The 23,391-nt window shown below is 39.7% G+C and overlaps 1 protein-coding gene across 6 annotated transcripts in view; it reads right to left on the reverse strand.

Moving 5' to 3' along the window:
- LOC144684969 (vasculin-like) overlaps window positions 1–23,391 on the reverse strand; it is a 107,737-nt gene that overhangs the window by 10,292 nt on the left and 74,054 nt on the right. For all 6 annotated transcript variants that reach the window (XM_078549483.1, XM_078549474.1, XM_078549467.1 and 3 more), the window contains 4 exons: window positions 17,342–17,461; window positions 15,182–15,349; window positions 4,426–4,613; window positions 3,501–3,603 (listed from right to left, as the gene is read on the reverse strand). In XM_078549483.1, the coding sequence (XP_078405609.1) occupies window positions 3,501–3,603; window positions 4,426–4,613; window positions 15,182–15,349; window positions 17,342–17,461 (579 nt within the window). The remainder of the gene's footprint in view (window positions 1–3,500; window positions 3,604–4,425; window positions 4,614–15,181; window positions 15,350–17,341; window positions 17,462–23,391) is intronic.

Genomic DNA, 23,391 nt, shown 5'->3' on the forward strand with positions numbered 1-23,391 from the left:
GTGTTGCTACTCTTGCTATTCCTAATTTCCAGCCATACTGTTTCTACTTCATGATTTTCTGAAGCCAGATCATTTCTGACTAATGTCCTCATGTCATCCTTTACTACCTGAGCTACCCCTCCTCCTTTGCCATTCTGCCTGCCTTTCCTAAATATTATGTACCCTGAAATATTTATTTTTCACCCTGATCACCTTGTAACCATGTCTCTATAATGGCGATTAAATCTAAATGATTTATCTCAATTTGTGCCACAAGTTCATCTATCTTATTGTGGATGCTTCGCACATTCAAATAAAGAAACTTTAATTTAAATTTTTCACTTCTATTTCTTGCAATGTCCTTATTTGCCAATGTACAAATTTTGTTATAATCTCTGTCCCTTCTTGATCCACTCTGCATGTCTTTACCCACATTGCTATAATGTTCTGATGCCTTGACCTTTCTCTGTGGATTTCTAAATCTCCCTTCACCCGAGTCCTCCCTATTCTCTGTTAGTCCTGTCCACAGCCCCAGTTATACGAATGGCCAGGACACTGGTCCCAGCCCAGTTCAAGTGGAGCCCATCCTAACAGAATACCTCACTCTTCTCTGAGTACTGATGCTAGTGCCCCATGAATCAAAACCCCTTCTTTTCACATCATTCTGAGCCATGTGTTTAATTTTCAAATCTGCCTGACCCTATGCCAATTTACGTGTGGTTCAGGTAACAATCCAGGGATGATTACTTTTCATGTTCTGCATTTTATTCTGGTCCCTAGCTCCTCAAATTCTCTTAGCACATCATTCCTGGTTCTAACTATGTTGTTGGTTCCCACATGGGCTTTACAACTGGATCATCCCCTTTGCACTCCAAATTCCTCTCCATCCATGAGGGGCTGTCCTTAACCCAGGCACAGAGCAGGAACACAGCTATCGGAGCTCCCGGATGCAGAGAATAGTATCTATCCCTGGCTGTACTGTCTCCTATCACTACCCCATTCCTCTTCACTCCCCCACTTGAATGGCATCCTTCCATGGAGCCATGGCCAATCTGCTCATCCACCTTGTAGTCCTTCTTCCCATCCACACAGGTAACACACACCTTGTATCTGTTGGAGAAAGTCAGGTGCTGAGGTCCCTCCATCACTACATGCTGGTTCCCCATAGCTGCCTGACTAGCAGTCACAATCTCTAGTCTCTGAACACTGACCAACTCTAAAGTTCTGCCCAACCTAAGGGGTGTGACTGCCTCCTAGAACAAAGTGTCCATGTAACTCTCCCTCTCCCTGATGACCCGCAATGTCAAAAACTCAGATTGCAGCTCAGCAACTCTGCGCCAAAGTCGCCTAAGCTACGTGATTGTGACAAAAGTAAACTATCCGTCCTTGTCCTACTCAACCTGTGCGCAGCCTTTGACATGGTTGACCACACAATACTTATCCAACACCGCTTCACTATCATTCAGCTGAGTGAAATTGCATGTATCCAGTTCAATTCTCATCTAATTGTAACCAGTGTATCACTTGCAATGGCTTCTCATCCTGCTTCTGCACCACTGCTGCTGGTGCTCCCCAAACCTCTATCCTTGGCCTCCTCCTATTTCTCATCTACAAGCTGCCCCTCAGAGATGCCATCCTAAAACCAGCATTAGTTTTCGCAAATACACTGACCCAGCTATACCTCACCACCACCTCTCTCAACCCTTTCTCGGTCTTTAAATTGTCAGGTTTCTTATTTGACATCCAGTGCCAGAGTGTGAAAATTTCCTAAAATTAAACATTGGGAAGATTGAGATATTACTTTCAGCCCAACAACAAACACTGTTCCCTAGCTCTATTGTCTCTCTCCCTAGTAACTGAAGCGAAACTGGACTGCCCATAACTTTGGCATCATATTTGACCCAGAGATGGGCTTCCGGCCACATATCAGCACCATCACTAAGACTGCCTATTTACAACTTTGTAACATCGCCCAAGTCTGTGCCGCATCAGCTCATCTGCTATTGAAATCCTCATCCAAGCTCGGTTACCTTGAGATTTCCAGTGCACTCCTGGCCAGCCTCCCATATTCTACCCGTCATAAACTTGAGGTCATTCCAAATTCTGCTATCCATGTCCTTACTTATACCAAATCCCATTCACCCATCACCTATGTTTGCTAATCTACACTAACTCCCAGTCAGTCAATGCCTCGATTTTAAAATGCTCATCCTGTTTTTTCAAGGCCCTCCATAGCCTCACGCCTCCCCCTCTCTGTATTCTCCATCAGCCCACAACCCTCCAAGATATCTGTGTCCCTCTAAATCTGGCCTCTTGAGCACCATAATTTTAATTGGCCCACGACTGGTTGGTGCAGCCTTCAGCTGCATAGCTCCCCTAAATTCAGGGATTTCTCTCTAAACCTCTGTCTCTGCACCTTTCTTTTCTCCTTTAAGATACTCCTTAAAATCTACCTCTTTAACCAAGCTTCAAGCCATCTGCCCTAATACCTCCTTATGTGGTTCAGTGCCAAAGTTTGCTTCATAACGCTCCTGTGAAATGCCACAAGATGTCTTATTACGTTAAAAACTCAATATAAATACCAAGAGAGCCCAAATATTTTTTCCAACTCTTAAGCATCCAGTGCAATAAGTATGGACTTAGGAATATCTGTCAGAATGTTCCAGAGAGATCTAGAATTCTGGAATATAGATATAGCTAAATTAAAAGTTGCTGGTAATAGCTGAACCAACTCCTTGGGCAGCACAAACATCCAAATGCCAGGACTGTAGTGATGGATGAAAGCTAGCACAAGATAAGCAACTGCACCTCACCTTCAAAAAACACTGGATAAAAGTGTGACACCTTTCAAATTGAGGAATGGAATGTGAATACACAGGGTTTGTTGCTTTTTAAATCAACTATAAAGGTTTTCATGAGAGTTGGAAAAACAATGGCGACCAAGAATCCTTTTCATTAAAAAATTGTGGGTTTTTTTTCATATCCACACACTTTATCACCTTGGAGGATGGTGAGATGTAATAGAAGAATTCACGGGCTGACTTACCGTCTGTCAGGTCGCAACACGAACAGTGTTTCCATTGCCACCAGCATCTTTACACCAGCCAATTGGATAGCTAGCTTTATATGGCGCAAGGCAATAATGGGCTTCTAAAGGGGAATGGAGGGACACTCACCAAACTCGTTAATCTAGCTCGGTTCTGAAATTTGGAGCCAAATCTCTGTTTGCCACATGTCATGAACGTCTGCAGTGGGGATCGAGTGCTGCACATTCTGACACTGACACAAAAATGCTACCAGCAGGTCAAAAGCTCGCTCCCAAAATTGACAGCCCTCCAAATTGATGTTTTCAGAATTTTGCCAATTTGGCATATACCGGTTACTAGGTATTTGATCCAATTAGCATCCAACAAGATACATAACTAAAAAGGCACAGCAATTTTAAAGAGGGGGAAGATGGGGGAATAAAAGGGTCAGAGAATAGATGCAATTCTGCCTATTACTGAGCAGGACATTGTTACCTGTTCACTGATTGCCTGGAATTCCCTCATCTCATCCTCTGTTAATGGAGCACAAGTTTCATCATTTTCACTTTCTTCCTGCCAACCCATCTCTTTAAGCAGCCTAGAAATAAAATAGAAAGTATTTAGTAGAATAATGCTGCATTACAGGTCATTGTACCATGCTGAAGGAAATCCAAGTTCAAACATTTAGTGCATAATATTCTTCACTACCATTTGAAGGTCCATTTTATTAGAAATATATATGCCCCAAATCAGAATTCCAGTTGAAGGTTTGTCATTCAACAGTCAGCAGCCATCAGTTGTTTTCAGCATTATCTAGATGATGTCAAGTCAGAATTGTAAAATTCACATGAACACAATGCAAACTAACAAGCCTAATTATCGAATACAATTTTTTCTCCACGTGTACTAAACACTGAATTATTCTGTTTTCTTAGCAGATACAAATATTGTATGCCATGAGTGTATATCCGAAATGGTAAACGATGTAATTGGGAAGAAAACAAGGCAATAGGAAAAGAATCACTGGATGGTTATGACCATGACAGTTACAGCTCAGAAGGTGCAATTGTGATAAAGAGGGTGTAAAAATCTTTTGAGATGGAAAGAAAGCATCCACATAAGAGAGAAAAAAAAAGTATCTGTATAAAATGGGAGGTGGGGGGGGAAATCAAAATCTACAAACATGCCTAAGTACTGTAAACATTACGACTCTCAAAAGCAAACGAACAAGATACCGGGATGGAAATTGCATTCAAAGCAGCTGGCAGCATAACGTCCAGGTCCTGCTGGAGATTGTAGAATGGTAACTTTCTTAACAACTTGTAATTTTTACTCCTTTGCAGTTTTGCTGCGTCTAATCAATAAAACAAATTGAAGTTTCAAATTTTGGAAGTATGTCTATATGATTTTATACACATACCTATGCTCAGCTTCCAGCGAACTTGATAAAATATTAGATTGGGGGAATGCTGATGGGCGAATGGTTGTCTGGGATAGAGCTCGAGCATTTCCATTCTCCCTACGATCACCATTTTTATCAAAATTTCGGTTTTCATCTCTTTCTTGATGAGTATTCTTGTTTTGTTGCATGCTAAACATTTCATAATCCTGCAGATGATAGACCAAGACAAATAAAAACAAATCTTGCAGACCAGCTGTTTGCTAATATTTATTTCTTGAATAAACAAAGTACACTCTGGTGTGTTGCAAAAGTTCTAATTTTTAAAGTTACACATTGATAGTGTAACAAGTTTCATAGGTAACCAAGCATTTTATTTTAAAAACAGCTCGAGACAAAAGATGCCCAATGCCATTTGTAGCACAAGTCTATGATACGAGCCTTTGTCAATAATGATTTCTATTTAGAAAAGAAAACATAATTCTATCGGATGATGGAAAATGTACTCCCTCAAAGTAGGTGGAAGAAAATCAATAATTAATTTGAAATAGATACACCAACATCTACTGATGCCAGTGAGCCATGGCTCAAATGGTGGCACTCTCGCCACTGTGTCAAAAGGTTCAAAATCCAGACCAGACACTTGAGCACAAATTTCTAGGCTGACACTCCAATGCAGTACTGAGGGAGTGTTACACTGTGGGTTGTGCCATCTTTTGGATAAGATGTTAAATCGAGGCCCTGTCAGCTCTCTCAGGTGGACATAAAAGATCCCATGGCACTATTTCGAAGAAAAGCAGGGAAGTTATCACTGGTGTTCTAGATGATATTTAGCCTCAATTGATATCACTAAAACAGATCATCTGGTCACTATTACATTGCTGTTTGTGGGAGCTTGCTGTGCACAAACTGGCTTCCATGTTTTCTACATTATAAAAGATTGCACTTCAAAAGTACTTCTTCCACTGTAAAGCGCTTTTGGATATCCTGCATTCTTTCTCAGAAAGGTATAATCACAGTAAGTAAGGGAAAGTCCTATACCCCAACATAAAATATAATCCACTCTGCAGCACACCAGTAAGGTGTAAAATTAGCTGCATACCCCTCCTGATTAGTCACCTCACCACACAAAGTTATTGGGATGAAAACTGAAGATTTAAACAGTACACATTGAATGTGGATCAATAATGCAACTACGACCTTCAAATGGGACATTTCGCCTCTCTCATTGATAAACTAGAATTTTCAGCACCTTGCACTCCAAATTCTTTTCACAGCCTTTGTTTAATCTTCCTGCTCAACCCTCAACCGATTTCCTAACAAGCAATTATGCCAAGAATTTTCTCTGAGTTGTTCCTGCTCTGCCAAGGAAATTCACAGCCATAAACCTTTTTTCAAAGTTCATTAGCATTAATAAAAGCAATCACAAGGGTAGCTTAATTATGGTTTTATACTTCCAAGCTAAATAAATTACTAAAATCATATAAGCCGATGAAAATATTTACTAAATTAAACCATAAGGTATGTTCTGTGCATAATGAAGACCAAGTTAAGCAGACTCAAGTTCATTGCTGGTTTACTTTCCTGGAAATTAAATTGCGCCGTATTTTGTAAACTTTTTAAAAAACCCATGTTTCACTGATTTGTAACAGAGTACCAAAAGAAAAATCAAGCATGTGTTAGTACAGGTCTGGCAACTGGTAATAGGGGCATTCACTGTCACAATGAATACCTGGCTTCAGTTTGGAACACAAAGAGCTGCAATAGTAAGCGAGGGGAAGGTGAACAATTTATTATTATATTGCCTTAAATGTAATAAAACATCCCAAGGCATTTCAAAGAGATATTATAAAACAAAATATGACATTGAGTCTCATAAGGAGATATCAGGGCAGATGACCAGAAGTTTGGTCAATGAGATAAGTTTTAAGAAGTATCTTAAAGAAGGAAAATGAGGTATAGGGAGGGAATTCCAGAGCTTGGGTCCTTGGCAACTGAAGGTACAGCCACCAATGGTGGAGCGATTAAAATGTGGAACGCTCAAGAGGCTGAAATTAAAAGAGCGCAGGAATCTCGGAAGGTTGTAGGAAATTACAGAGGTAGGGCAGGTTCAGACCATGAAGGGAGGTGAAAACAAGGTTGAGAATTTTAAAATCGAGGCATTGTTTAACCAGGAGCAAGTGTAGATCAGTGAGCACAGGAGTGATGGGTGAATGTTGTGTGTAGGGCACAAACAGCAGAATTTTGGATAACATCAAGTTTATGGAGGGAAGAATGTGGGTGGCCAGCCAGGACTGCGCTAGGATAGTCATGTCTAGAGGTAACAAAGGCACAGATAAGGGTTTCAGCAGTGGATGAGCTGAAGCCAGGTGGGTACCGGCAATGTTACAGACGTGAAATAGGTGGTCTTAGTGATGGCGTGGATATATGGCTGAGAGGTCATCTCAGGGTCAAATATGACACTGAGGTTACGGACAGTCTGGTTCAGCCTCAGACCAGGAAGAGGGATGGAATTGGTGATGGAGTTTGCGGCAGGGGCCAAAGACATTAGCTTCAGTCTTCCCAATATTTAATTGGAGGAAATTTCTGCTCATCCAGTACTGGATGCCGGATAAGCAGTTTGAGAATTAGAGAACATGTGGAAGAGTCAAGAGAAGCAATGGTGAGGTAGAGCTGGGTGTCATCAGCTTAAATGTGGTAAATGATTGTGTTTTTAGATGCTGTCACCGAAGCACAGCATTTAGATGAGAAATAGGAAAGGGGGGCCTCAAGGATAGAATCCCAGAAGTAACTACACAGGAATGGGAAGAGAAGACATTGCTGGTGATTCTCTGCCTACTATTAGATAGATAAGAATGGGACCAGGCAAGTGAATCCCAGCTGGGTGAGGCTGAAAAGGTGTTGGAGGAGGATGGTGCAATCAACTGTGTCAAAGGCTACAGGCAGGAGGAGGATAAGAGGGATAGTTTGCCTTTGGCAAAGTCACATCGGATGTCATTTATGATTTTCATAAAAGCAGCTTTGGTTCTGCAGCAGGGACAGGAATTTGATTGGAGGGATACAAACATGGGAGTTCTAGGAAAGATGGGCATGGATTTGGGAGGCAACATGTTCAAGAACTTTGAAGAGGAAAGGGGGTTTGGAGGTGGGTAATAGTTTGCAAAGATGGTGGGGTCAAGGGATTTTTTTTTGAGGAAAGCAGTGATGCCAGCAGACTTAAAGAGAGGCAGAGGAGAGAAAATTAACAATGTGAATTAATAGAGCAGCCAGGAAGGCAAGTTGGGTGGTTGGTAATTTAGTGGGAATAGGGTTGAAAGAGCAGGCGATGGTCTCATTGAAAAGATGAGTTCAGAGAGGGCATGAGAGGAAGTGGGAGTGGAAAAAGAAAGTTCAGGTCTAGGGTGGGGGAAGCCTTAAAGTTTGGCCCAGTGGGTTATGGGAAAGGAGGGGCATAACAGAAGCATCTGATCAGGTGGTCTCAATCTGAGGGACACAGAAATCCACAAGCTCCTTGCACTTGTCATTGGAGGAGAGAATGGAGAAGATGGGAAGAGGAGTTTAAGACGATGGTTTACAAAAGAGAAAAGAAGCCAAGGGTTAACTTTGTATTCCAGGTGATCCTGGAATAATTTTTACAGATGAGTGCTTTATGGCGATCTAGCCAGATCTGGCAGTGAATGGTCAAACTAGTTGTGCACCATAGCCATTGAAGTCTGCATCCCTCAGACTTGAGGGGGTAGAGACGAGGGCCATACCAGGGGAATGGCCAGCATGAGAAAGGAATGTTTTTATTGGGTATTGGGAAATTAAAAGATTATGAGGGTGCAGTTGAGCAGGTTAGTAGTTGCAGGAATGTCATGGTGAACAAAAGTCCTAAGGTGAGACAATTGAAAATTTGAGAGTGCCATCTAAGTAAGTTGGGCGAAGAGTTGTGTTGTTTTTCCAGCTGTGAGGAGAGATTGGATAGGTTGGGGTTATTTTCCTTAGAACAAAGAAGGCTGAGAGGTGACTTGACTGAGGTGTACAAAATTGAGGGGAATAGATAGAGTGGACAGGATGAAATTGTTTCCCTTGGTGGAGAATTCTAGAACCAGGGGACATAGATTCAAGATAAGTGGTAGAAGGTGTAGGGGGGGCATGAGGAAGAACTTTTTTACGCAGAGGGTAGTGGGTGTCTCGAATTCGCTGCCCAAGTTGGTGGTAGAGGTAGAAACTCTAAACTCTTTTAAAAAGTACCTGGATCTGCACCTTAATTGCTGTAAACTGCAGGGCTTTGGGCCGGGTGCAGGAAGGTGGGATTAGAAAGGGCACCTGGGTGTCCTTGGGCTGGCATGGACAAGATGGGCTGAATGGCCTCCTTCTGTGCTGTAACTTTTCTATGGTTCTGTGTTCGTAGCATCAAATATTCTAGAACATTCCCACAGAAAAACACATTCAACACCCATTTGTGAACAGCCCAACAAAATGAGCCCCTGTTCTCTAGATCAAATCTTTAGTAATGTTTCTGGGATATTACATAAGCTTGGGGAGTAAACATAACTTGAATGAATGGCACCTTGCACAACTTCAGAATGTCTCAAAGCTCCTTACAACCAATGACAAAACTGCATTTGAAGTGCAGTCATTGGTGTGGGAAATGCAGCAGCCAATTTGTGTACGGGCACGTCACACAAAGAGGAATGACCAAATAATCCAAAGTTCAGAACTGAATGGGATTAACAAATTAGATTCTACCATTAATGATCCAGTAAAAGGAATCGGTTATTCCCTTTGCACATACGAGCGTGTCAAAACGTTGAACAAATACCCAACTCTCTTCCCATGCACACTCCTAATATGAATGCCCTGATGCTACATCAGTTTGTGAAATTTCAAAGTTCCAGCAACAGTCATAGCTTTCAAAAATTCCTAATTGATTGGAACTAAAGTGTGACAACAGGGAAGGCAAATGACTGAATCCCTTTGCACACAGCAGTACTTCCAGATTTACAAATCATCTCAAAACATGCAGCAAGACAAAATTGCTGGAACTTTGTAATTTCTCAAACTGATGTAGCATCAGGGCAATCACATAAGGAGTGTAAAAACAAAAAGCTAAAAGCTACTGCGGATGCTGGAAATCCAAAACAAAAACAGAATTACCTGGAAAAACTCAGCAGGTCTGGCAGCATCGGCGGAGAAGAAATCAGTTAACGTTTCGAGCCTTCATGGCCCTTCGGCAGAACTGGAGAACTCCCCTTGGCTTGCTGCATTGTTCCAGTGAAGCCCAACGCAAACTGGAGGAACAGCACCTCATCTTCCGACTAGGCACTTTACAGCCCTCCAGGCTGAATATTGAATTCAACAACTTTAGATCTTAAACTCCCCCTCCCCCCATCCCCACCCCGTTTCTTCCACCCCCCCGCCGGTTTTTTTTTTCAATAATTTATATAGATTCTTCTTTCCCCACCTATTTCCATTATTTTTAAATCTAAAACTAAAACCTTTAGTCTTTCCACCCCACCCCCACTAGAGCTGTACTTTGAATATCCTGTCTTCCATTCTTAATTAGCACTTTTCTCAGACAAATACCACCACCTTCAACACCTCTTTGACCCTTTTGTCTGTGACATCCTTTGATTATCTGCTCATCTCCACAATCACCACACCACACCCTCAATGTGTCTCTCCACCCCCCCCCCCCCCCCCCCCCACCCACCTTAAACCAATTTATATTTCTCCCTTCTTCTAACTATGCTCCAGTTCTGCCGAAGGGCCATGAAGGCTCGAAACGTTAACATAAGGAGTGTACATGGGAAGAGAGTTGGGCAACATTTTGGTACCCTTGTATGTGCAAAGGGAATAACTGATTCCTTTTGCTGGATCATTAATGGTAGAATCTAACTTGTCAATCGCATTCAGTTCTGAACTTTGGATTATTTGGTCATTCCTCTTTGTGAGACTTGCCCGTACACAAATTGGCTGCTGCATTTCCCACACCAAAGATGAACAAAGGTGGCAGATTCAGAAATATCTAGATCTTTACATATCACATCAAGGAATGCCTAATGATAACAGTGCTACCGTTGATGCAATTGGTCAATTTTTTTCCTCCATAATTAGGAGGAACAAAATTTGTGCTGCTTGTTAGTCAGCAACACCCTGCTGAAACTACATTTCTAGACATTGAACAGAAGAGATTAGTGCTCAGCTACGGTTCCCATGCAACGAAATTGGCTGCAAATACTCTGTCAATGCTCATTAATGGATCTGCACCCCAGCAGGGAAAACAACCTTAGATGAGGAGATATGTGGAGAGTGGGGCAGTGGAGAGGAAGGGAAGGGAAAAAAAAAACTGGTGACACTAAAAATGGAACAGGGCTACAGCATCGCCAATACTTTCAGGTTACTGATAAATGTACAGAACTAACTGGCAAATTGCCACAGAGAGAAAGGCAATTAAGGAATTAGTAATATTAGCAGAAGATTACAAATCTAAAGAAGTTACATTGTTTCAGTGTATGGAATTGGCTAGGCAGTTGGATTTGGAAAATGAACAACTGGAAAGTGACAGAGATGAGTAACAACTATGATTTCCTGTTAGCAAAAGTTTGAGTTAAAAGGAAAGGTCAAGTTGGTCCCACTAAGTCCAAGGACCAAGATTGGGTTTCCCTTGTACTCAACTTCCATCCCACCAACCTCAACGAATCATCCTCCACCATTTCCACCACCTCCAGTGTGATGCTACAAACAACCATCTTCTCCTTCCCTTTCAGAATTCAGAAGGGACCGCTCCCTCTGCAATACCCTGGTCCACACCTCAGTTGGTCCGACATCCCCAACCCCATCACAACCCTCCCCAACCCACAGCACTTCCATGCAAGCTCAAGATATGCAATACCTGCTCTTTTACCACCTCCCTTCTCACTGTCCAAAGCCCCGAACACTCCTTGTGAAGCAGCGATTTACTTGTACTTCAATTTACTATGATGTATTCGTTGCTCACAACGTGGTCTCTACATTGAGGTGACCAAACACAGACAGGGTGAATGCTTTGTAGAACACTGCCACACAGTCCACAGGCATGGCCATTTTAATTCTCCACCTTGCAGTTACTCTGACCTCGGCCTCCTGCAATGTTCCAATGAAGCTCAATGCAAGCTTGTGGAACAGCACCTCTTCTTTCAACTGGGCACTCTGGAGCCTTCTGGATTCAGCACTGAATTCAACGGTTTTAGATCATAACTGCTGCCCCCATTTTGTTTCCTCTTTCTTTGTTGGTTTGTATTTTTAATTTTGCTTTTCCTTCTCTTTGCTTTCAGATGCAGCAATTCAGGATCCTGATAGTCACACCTCCTCTAGACACATGTTTTGCTTCTTTACTTGTTCTATTATAGCTGCTTTTGGTCTTGCATCAAGAATGCTTTTATTATTTAATTTCTCCTACTCTCCACCCTTCCCTTTTGTTCTTCTTCCCACCCTTCCTGTTACTTGCACCTATTACACTTCAAATTTTTTCCAGTTCTGATGAAGTTACAGACCTGAAACATTAATCCGGTTTCTTTCTCCACAGATGCTGCCAGACTTGCCGAGTATTTCCAGCATTTACTAACTTTATTTCAAGTAAGTTGAGCAAAGTGATCTAATTTAACTTTTCAAGATTAAGAATGGATTAAACTGAAGATTAAGAAACTATCAAGTCAAATAGTTGACAACAAAATCTCAAACTCCAGGGAGCCCAGAAGATAATATTTTTTAAAATATTCATTCTTGAAACATGGCAAAGCCGACATTTATTATCCATCTGTAGTTGCCCTTAGAAGATGAGATGCTTTTTTGTGAACCATTAGTAGAAGTTTGATACAACCGAATGGCTTCCCAGGGAATTTCAGAGACCAGTTGAGAGTCAACCATGTTGTCGGGTAGGATTGGAGTCACAATTAGACCAGACCTATGAGGTAGTCATCCTCCCTAAAAGGACATTAGTGAACTAATTGTAATGACAATAGCTTCCTAGTCAGTCTCGTTTATTATTTTTATACCCTGAAAAAATTAATATCAGCTTTTTATTCATTACTTAAAAAACATTGAGTCCAGATGCTGATACTTCCATGGTGGAATTTGAACTCATGCTCTCTAGGTCATTAGTACAGGAGTCTGGATTACTCGGCCAATACATTGCCATCGTTGTACCGTACCCAGTGTACTGATTAGGAGCCCATTTAGCTGATCTTTCCAATAAAAATTTATGATCCCATCATTTGCCTTTTATTTTACAACTTCAGCCTTCATTACCCTATTTGGCAGTCCATTTCAAGAGTTAAATCAAGGTGTAAAAATGATTATACAAAATAATCCTGAACTTGCTTTTTAGCAATTTTTACCTAAGTCCCTTTGCTTTGCAAACACGATTTAACTTGAAATAGTGCCCCAGTTTAACTTTTCTTTTCTATTTGGTGCCTTATAATGCTTTTTTATTTACCATCTTTCAGGACTGGTGAATTGAATGTTTCAAACCTTTTCTCATAACTTTGACACTAAAGATCAGTCTTATGACTTTTCTCGGCACTCGTTCCAAGGCTTGGATGTTTTCCTTGAATTATGGTGATTGGAACTAAATACTCAAGTTGCAAGATGCCTCAGTATTATTTAACTTCATCAGAACACCCATACAAATAGTTTTATAGATTACTGATTCAGCAATATCAATAGAATCATAGGAACTTATAGCATAGGAAGAAGCTATTTGGCCTGTCATACTTGTGCTGGCCCCTTCAAAGAGCTAAGATGAAAGCAAAATACTGCGGTGCTGGGAATCTGAAATAAAAACAGAAAATGCTGGAAAACGTTAACAGGTCTGGCAGCACCTGTAGAGAGAGAAACGGAGTTAACGCTTCGAGTCTGTATGACTCATCTTCGCTCTGTTCACTCTGTTTCTCTCTCCACAGATGTTGCTAAACCTGCTGAGGTTTTCCAGCATTTTCTGTTTGTCTTTCAAAGTTGTACTTAGTACCACACCCCCTGCTTTTTGTCCTTAACCCTCTTAAGGTCCTCACCCTCAAGTACCTGTCCAACTCCCTTTTAAAATTATTCATGGAATCAGCTCCCACCACCTTTTCAGGTAGAGCGTTCTAGGTCCCGACAACTTAAGTAAAAAAATTCTTCTCATCTCCCATTTGGATCTTTTCCCAATTCTTTTATGTCTATGGCTTCTGGTTATTGAGCCACTCACCAGAGGAAGTAGTTTCCAATTACGATGCTATCAAAATCATTTATCACCTTTAAAACATCTATTAGGCTACCTCTTATCCTTCACTGTTCCAAGGAAAATAACCCTAACTTTCCCAACCTCTCTTCATAACTGAAATTCCTCATCCCTAACATCCTGGTGAACTTCTTTCCTGAAATGCCCAGTTTAGTCCACAATGCTCCTGCTTACTGATCTAAACAGTAACTTCTAAAGTTTTAGTATGATTCTCTCTGCATTTATATTCTATGTAGAAACCAAATTAGCTCATATGCTTTATGTATCACCTGATCAACTTGCCCTGCCACCTATTTTTGCAGACTTTGCAGTCAATGGCAAAAGGATAGCATTCACTGCTGACCTCAAGAAAAGCGGCCCACAAAGATTTAGCAGCCTGTAGAGCATCAGTTTCTTCTAAGTTGATATAACGATGAATCTGGCGCTATCTATAGGGATCTAGGGCAGACAGCTACAGTGCAGGCATCAAGCAGACTAACCAGCCAATCAGACTGAAGAATTCTCATTGGCAGTAAACCAGTAAGTATAAAGCACAGATTATAATTCACTTTTTCATCATTTTACAGAAAGCAAGATAAAAATTAGGACAAACATACGGGATTAAGGTAGATGCTGAACTATAAAACCAACAATCTTTAAAAAGTAAAATAAAATCATGAAATTTTAAAATGATATTCAAGGGAATAATGCTTTACACACTTGTAAAATTTGCTTTTCATGGCTAAAGAGGTTTTTCAGCAATAATTACGACTTAGTGTGCCATTAAAAACTCAATTGCACCTCAATAAACATGGCCCAACCTTTTCACTGGTTCCTACACAAGAATAGATTGTAAAAAGATGAAGTTCACACAATCAACACAAAAATCAGTGAACTGACATCTGAGAAGACTGCAACAGCACACCCTATGAAGAAACAGGGCGTGAACTTCATTTAACTAGATGCACAGGAGCTGTCATCTGTTTTACACAGTAATGACGGTAAGCACCAACATTTGCTCCATCATTATAACTGAAACTTCTGGGCCAATAGCTATTTCTTTTTCCAAAAATCCATGTTCTTTTGATAGAGTAAAAACTATGTAACGTAAGTAGTCTGATACCCACAGATTAGGAATGGGATCGTTCAAACATTGTACTCTTCACACATGCAAACAAGAAGGCATTTCCAACACTTGGTTATATGTGCTGCAATCCACAATAAATGCCTGTATCGTTATTATCCTTTATCTTGTGAACCTACAACTAAGAGAACCAAAACTTTAAAGAAATAAATATGGACAAGACTACCTCTCAAAAAAGTTAGAAAACACAAGATTTTGATTGGCTAGCACCCAGTAATTATCTGTCAACCTAATGAAAGATGCATGTACAGTATTATAAACAGGAAACAGTTAAATCATTGGATGCTTGACATTGGTGTGGTAATAACATAGCAATACCAACAAATTATCATGCAATACAGCAGAAACTAAAAGGAGCAATATCAAATTATGCCAACTGGAACATGTTCATCATCTGAGTACATGGTTACCTTTTCTTTATCCATGTTGTCTCCATCATCAAGATATCCTTCGCCAGATTTGTCCTGTTTTAAAGTCTTCAGAAACTCACTTTTCTTGTCAGAGCGCATGCGTGTCAGTTTCAACATACGAGGTTGACTTGCTATATCAATTGGTGAAGAAGAATTGGAACGACTACTCTATTTAAATAAATTGAATCATTAAATTAATTCAAAAATAATATAGAGCACATTCAACATGTGGCAGGTTACTGATGCATTTGTTTCTGCTGATTGGTGTTTACATGTACAGTTTTGAGTCAGCTGATGGAAACACATTCAAAACAGCAGAAAAATGTCACAAACTGGAGTAAATACTTCCATAAGATGTCAATTGGAAGCAGTAAGCAGGTAGGGTTTAATCACACAATTTGGTGTACAAGTTGTAACTGCTATGACATTTCTAAAAGATACACCACTTGGGGAACATTAGGCTTTAAAATTAAAATGACAATAATAATATGGATAGGGCATATGAACTAATGTAACACTAATACGTGACTTGAGAAACACATTACCTGCGCATTTGTAAACCATGGGTGATGAATGTTTAAGAGGGAAAACCTATAACTATACAAAATTATGATAAAACAACAAAGATTTGAGGGTAGATTTTCCCTTTCCCACAGTGTGGTATGAATTGGTTTTTAAGCAGGAAAATGGCCGAATCACAAAATATGATTTCCAAAACACTGACAAAATAGCTTGGAAAATCCTGTAATCCATTGTAATAAAAATAGAATTTGACAATCAAAAATCAAAGGGCCTTTACCATACACTATCAGAACCTTAGGGTTCCAGCACGTTCTAAGGAATTAAAATCACTCAGGTATCCAGTATAGACATAATGTATGTTTTTTTAAAAAAACTTTTCTACAAGAGTAAATACTGTAGCTACTTTTTGTGTCTTATAAACTAACCCATATAAAAGTACATTTTTGCTGATGGAAATATCAAGTGTACATTCATATTCCCTTGATTTTAAATAATTGAGGAATGGTTGTAAATGATTTGACATGAATATTAACAGGACTGTCGTAGTACGTTACATTTTCCATTTGAGCTCCTGCTCTGAGCATGAAGGGCCAATGCAATGGTAAAAACTATAGTTTGTTTAAGTCCAAAGTTTAGATCTTTTCTTTCTACTGATTGATAATTTGACTGACACCAGTATTAATAATACCTGTCGAAAATAAATCAAGTAATTTACGCTACATCTACTCAGCACTTTATAAATGAAGCTTCTTTTTAAAAAAAATGTCATCCCTAGGCAGTTCATAAATTGGGATAAGAAATATATATTTTCATTATTCCCACGAGGAAACTTCAGCATGCTATAAAAACTGTGTACAGGCGGAGTTTTGTAGTACATTAAATTCTTTGGTCTAACACATGCTATCTGGCATAAATTCTCAAAGTGCACAATTATTTTCAAATAAGTGCTCCATTTGAATTTTCATACAATAAGCAAAATGGGAATGAGATACCACTTGAGTGAAGAAGTTTCTCTGGTTACAACTGCAGAGTATCACAACAAATCAGCCGCTCTAGTTTTAAGCACAGCTACAGCTCAAATAAATGATCAGAGCTGCAAATACACAATTTTCCTGCTTAAAAACTAATTCATACCACACTGTGGAAAAGGAAAATCTACCCTCAAATCTTTGTTGTTTTATCATAATTTTGTATAGTTATAGGTTTTCCCTCTTAAGCATTCATCACCCATGGTTTACAAATGCAGAGGTAATGTGTTTCTCAAGTCACACATTAGTGTTACATTAACTTATATGCCCATCCATATTATAATTGTCATTTTAATTAAAAAAAAAATTGGCATGGGTTTGTCATGAACAGAAAACTAAAAACAGCTCTTCCAGAGGCTAGTTTAAGCAAATGTATGGCTGCTGCTTTCTACAAGGCTCACATTTTGAGCCAGTGGACAGAGCACCTCACTAAATCCAAAATAAAAGCATCTTAATCAGTTGATTAGCTTCTGAAAATTAGTGATTTACTTTCCAACAGTGTAAGCCCTTGCACAGAACTGAGAGCACAAATGGAGTTTAAAAGATTAAGACATTTTAAATTCAGCACACAGAATTATTTCAATAATTAATTAATGCATAAAAATTATACCTCCTTTAAAGAGTTTGGTGATGAACTGAAGGTCTGAGGTACAGGTTTTAGGAGAGCATTGAAGCTGACAAATGGAGTCCCATGTTTGTTCTCCTTTGCTGAGCCTTTCCACTGTGCAGGCTAAATAAAACAAATCAATAGTAAGCAGTATACAATTTACAAGTAGAATCATTAAATGCAGGAAGGGGATGGAAGAGGAGAAGCAAGAAAGATAGAGAGAAACAGGTCAATCCAAAAAAAGATTGAAAGAGAGATTACAAGGAAGGAGAGAGAGATGCACACAGTGCTTTTTGTTCATATAGATTAAATGTTTTTAAACAATTAATGGCTACAATCCCAATCAAGGGATTCACAGAACAAATAGCACAACTCGAGTGCTTTGTGGTCATCATGAAATCACCAGATTAAATTTTAGTTCTGTAATCATTGATCCAATTTTAATAAAATATGCATTAAAATTTGATATTTCTCAAACCAAAATTTTCAATGAAATAATTAGAAGAATGTGTTTTAGAGGATATGGTGGAAGGTAGAGAAACTACCATGATTTTAATACAGAAATATAGAAGATATATGGGTGATTTTCCCAGTAGGATGTAGTATTACAGGTAATAAACCAGAATCTCATATTAGCAGTGAATTGTACTGCATTTTGTATTTTTATTGGTTCCCAAGTGGAGGAGACATTATAAATCCAGTAATGCTTCTTCTCCCAGCAACTAACAAACATGAATTATTGAAAACCTGTTATCTATTCAAATATAACAAGTCACCATAGTTTCCAAGTTCCTTTCCAAGTCACACACCAATCTGACTTGGAAATATATCACCCTTCTATCATCTGATCATAATTCTACAAATCGCCAACAACAGCACTTTGAAAGTACCTTCACCACATGGACTGCAGCAACACAAGAAGACAGCTCAGCACCATCTTCTCAAAGGCAATAAATAATGGTTTTGCTAATAACACCCACATTCCATGATTGGATAAAAGAAAATAGAAGAATAACAATGCTTCTTACAGAAAAGAATGCAAGTTGAAATATTTTGGAATTAGATGTCCCTCACACCTAACACAAGAGGTTAGGTCAGGAATAGAAACAGAAAATGCTGGAAATACTATCAGGTCTGGCAGCATCTGTGGAGAGAGAAAAACAGAGTTAACATTTCAGGTCGATGACCTTTCATCAGAGGTCATGATGAAAGGGCATTAACTTTCTCTTTCTACAGATGCTGCCAGACCTGCTGAGTATATCCAGTATTTGCAGTACTTTGCTCTTGTGTTAGGCAAAGTTATATCTCTATTAACTGTGCATGCGTACCAGAAGACTGGAGAATTGCTTCTTTGTAAAACAGGATACACAAGGCTAATCAAGTAATTATAGGCTAGTTAGTTCATCTATGGAAGAGAAAACTGGTCTCTTTAATTAAGGAAGAAATTACCATACATTTCAATAAATGAAAAATAGTTAGAAATAATCAGCATGGACTTCAAAAGAAATGGTTGTCCTTGATCAAACTAATAATTCCTTGAGGAGTTAACACATATGGTAACTGGAGAAAATTTAATGGTTTTTAAGCAATTAATAACCTGTATATTGACAGGTGTCAGCCTTGATAAGGTACCCACATGAGATATTACTAGAGAAGGTTAAGGATTATGAAATTAGGAAGAGAGCAAACTAGGTTAAAAATAGTTATAAGGGAGGAGGAACAGTTAAGGGCATTTTTTTTCCAGAATGGTTGGAAGTGAGTAGTGGTGTCTCAGGATTCGGTTCTGGAGCTCTTTAAGTTTACTCAGTATCTTGAATGCTCCAACAATCATCCCCATAAATAAATTTTTCCTGACTGCTCTCCTCATTCACTAAGTGACAATTTAAATTGATAAGCCTCTTCACTAACCTGAGGACATAATCACTCCCTTTTTCACTCTGTCAAAGCATTACATGGTTTTAAAAAAACCCTTTTTAGCCTTTTTTACTTTAGTGGAAATTCTCCCAGTAGGAACTCGCTCTCCATTCCCTTTGTCTGTCCAATGCTGGAGTGAATTACTTGGCTGTGCAGTACTGGTGGTATCAATACATTGACTGGTGTCATTCAGTCTCCTCTCTTCCCTCAGGGAAATATCTGTATATTGACAGGTGTCAGCAGTGGCTCAGTAGTAGCACTCACCTCATTCAGAAAGTTGAGAGTGCAGGTTCTACTCCCGGACTTAAGTACAGAAATCAGAAAAGCTGATAGTCCAGTGCAGTAATGAGATAGCACCTCTTGTTAGTGCAGCACTATCTTTCAGATGAGGTGTTAAACTGAGGCCCCGTCTACCTTCTCAGGTGGACGCAAAAGGTCAGAGGGAACTATTTTGAAGAGGAGGAGAGTTATCCCTGGTATTCTAGCCAACATTCATCTGCCAACTAACACCATGTAATCAGATAATCTGGTCATTGTCACATTGCTGTTTACATCCTCTGGTTATGAAAGGCACTATAAATGCAAGCTGTTCTTAAAGGCAACACCTCTAGCTGAAAAATACATCAATAGAACTCAGGGTTTTATCACAAGAAAGTAAAAGTCAAAAGGGAATGATAGTCCTTATAAAACTTGAATAAGGTCTTAGAGTTGCTTCTACAGTTTTGAACTCCACACTATAAAGCATGACATATTGTGGCCATAAAGAGCATACAACACAGATTCACTAGGATCTGGTATGAATAAATGCAAATACAAATTTGCAAAATGCAAATACAAACTTATAAAATTGGGTTTTTTTTTGTCAGAGCAACGCATATAGTGATAAAACTGGTCAAAATCAAGAAAAAATGCACCAGGATAAATAAAGACGATATCCATGTTGTAGCTCGCACATTTCTGGAACAAGTAAATGGACAGTTTCCTCATCAGTTCTGATGAAAGATCATCTCAACCTGAAATGCTAACTCTGTTTCTCTTCATAGATGTTACCTGACCTGCTGAGTATTTACATTTTCTCTTTTTATTTATTAAACAGTTTCTTGAGTTCTGGTTTTAACATATTCTATTAAAAGATGTTTCATGTTTATTAAACAAACAGGTTCACTGACGCACAAAACTGGTGCAAGAATATAATATTTAAGAACAGGAAAAAGGGCAAGTCATAAATTAGCTTAACATTTTCACAGATCAGCCCCAACTGCCTACTTCCTTACTATATCTCTTCATCTTTTTCTAAAGAAAGGTATCAAATTGTCTTTTGAGTGCATTTATATTGAATTTGTCTATAGCCTTTCCTGGTAAATTAATTCTACAGCTTTATTATTCTTTGAATGATAAAGGCACTGACAACTTCCCTTAACTTCCAGTTTTCAAATGCACATTCCCCAGGATTTGAACCCTTTAATACAGTAGAAAATTGGCTTTGTTATTTGCCTGCATATTGATAATGTACAGAAAGAAGCCATTCGGTCTACCCGGGGGGTGGGGGGCTGTTGTTGGGACAAGCAGCCAGTAATAGGTGGAGACAACCAAAAGATGTAACAGACAAAAGGACAAGGAGGTGTTGAAGGTGGTGATATTATATAAAGGAATGTGCTAATTAAGAGTAGAAAGCAGGACAGACAAGGTACAGATAGCTCTAGTGGGGGTGGGGAAATACTGAAAGGTAGAGATAAACAATGGGTGGAAATACATTTAAAAATAATGGAAATAGGTGGGAAAAGAAAAATCTATATAAATTTTTGGAAAAAAACAAAAAGGAGGGGGAAGAAACGGAAAGGGGGTGGGGATGGAGGAGAGAGTTCAAGATCTAAAATTGTTGAACTCAATATTCAGTCTGGAAGGCTGTAAAGTGCCTAGTCGGAAGATGAGGTGCTGTTCCTCCAGTTTGCGTTGAGCTTCACTGGAACAATGCAGCAAACCAAGGACAGACATGTGGGCATGAGAGCAGGGTGGAGTGTTGAAATGGCAAGCGACAGGGAGGTCTGGGTAATGCTTGCGGACAGACCGAAGGTGTTCTGCAAAGTGGAATTTAAATCTGGGCCTTCTGGTTACAAACCCTTCTGCCACTGCAAACTGTTTCTATTTACTTTCACAAAACAATTCATGATTTTGAACACTTCTGTCGAATCTCCTCTTAAAAAATGTACTAAAGCAGAGAAGATTAAGGTGGTACAAGAAGAGAGACTGAGGGGTTTGTGCAAAAATCTTTGAACATGGCAGGACAGGTTAACAAAAGAGCTAATAAAGCATTACAGGATACTGGGCTTTATAAATAGAGGCACAGGGTACAACAGTCAGGATGTTATAATAAACCTACATAAAACACTTGTTCAGCCCAACTGGATTATTGTGTCCAATTCTAGATGCCACACTTTAGAAAAAATATGAAGGCCTTAAAGAGATTTACTAGAATGGTTCCAGGGATGAGGATTAGAATTTTGGATAGACTGTAGAACTTGGGGCAGTTCTCCTTGGAACAGAGAAGGCTAAGGAGAGATTTGATTGAAGGACTCTTTTATAAAATGGATTTTAAACTTTTTTAAAAAATCACTATGTTCCCTAATATGCATTGCTCTAACGAATAGAGCCCCAATTTTACAAATCTTGAAGGGTTTAGATAGCGTAAGCAAAGAGAAATTGTTTCCAATGGCTGATGGGCCGATAACCAGAGGGCACCAATTTAAGGTGACTGGCAAAAGGGACAGAGCCTGCATGAGGAAAAATGTTTTCACACAGCAAGTTGTTAGGATTTGGAATACACTGCCCATTAGGGTGGTAGACGCAGATTCAATAGCACCCTGTAAAAGGGAATTGTATAAATGCTGGAGGAGGAAAAATTGCAAGGATATTGGGGTGGGGGGGAATGGACTAACTGGGTTGCTCTTCAAAAGAGCTGGTGCAGACTTGATGGGCTGAATAGTCTCCTTCTTTGGAATACTATTCAATGATCCTAATGAGAACAATCCTAGTTTTTTCCACTCTAGGGAAAGCACTGAAATAGATGAATAATTTATAGGAATAACTCTTTGTTTTATTCCTATAGCAACATTTGAAAACATCTTTTATTGTTACTGAGATATTCTGAGCACCTTACACTTAAAAAAAGTGACTTTTTAATTCTTTCACAGAACATGGGCATCGCTGGCTAGGCCACGACTTAATATCCATCCCTAATTGCCCTCAAGATGGTGGTAAGCCACCTTCTTGAACCGCTGCAGTCCATGGGGTGTAGGTGCACCCACAATGCTGTTAGGGAGGGAATTACAGGATTTTGACCAAGTGGCAGTGAAGCAAGAGCAATACAGTTCCAAGTCAGGATGCTGTGTGCCTTGGAGGGGAACTTGCAGGTGGTGGTGTTCCCATGCATCTAATGTCCTCGTCCTTCAAGGTGATAGAGGTTGCAGGTTTGGAAGTTGCTGTCAAAAGGGCCTTCGCAAGTTGCTGCAGTGCATCATATAGATGGTACACATTTCCACCACAGTGTGCCAGTGATGGAGGGAATGAATGTTTAAGGTGGTGGATGGGGTGCCCATCAAGCGGGATGCTTTGTCCTGGATGGTGTTGAGCTTCGAGTGTTGATGAAGCGGCATTCATCCAGACAAGTGGAGAGCATTCCATCACACTCCCCAGAGTTCCCAGTCTTTTGTAACCACAGTATTTATATGGTTGGTCCAGTTCAGTTTCTGATTAATGGTAACCCCCAGGATGTTACTAGTGGAGGATTCAGCGATAGAAATGCCATAGCATATGAAGGGAAGATGGATGGATTCTCTATTGTTGGAAATGGTCATTGCCTGGCACTTGTTGACAGGAATGTTACTTGCCACTTAGTCAGTCCAAGCCTGAATGTTGTCCAGGTCTTCCTGCATATGGGCACACGCTGCTTCAGTGTCTGAGGAATCGTGAATGGTGAACATTGCGCAGTCAACATCCACACTTGACCTTAATGACCTTCTCTTCATCATAAGGTTAGGTCTAGTTCTGGGCTCCACACTTAAGGATATGAAGGCAGTGGAGAGCGTACAGAGAAGATTCAAAGAGTGATTCCAGGGATAAACAACTGCAGCTATTAGGAT

This window comes from Cetorhinus maximus, chromosome 1 (assembly GCF_964194155.1).
Source record: "Cetorhinus maximus chromosome 1, sCetMax3.hap1.1, whole genome shotgun sequence".
In the NCBI taxonomy this organism is placed as follows: domain Eukaryota; kingdom Metazoa; phylum Chordata; class Chondrichthyes; order Lamniformes; family Cetorhinidae; genus Cetorhinus; species Cetorhinus maximus.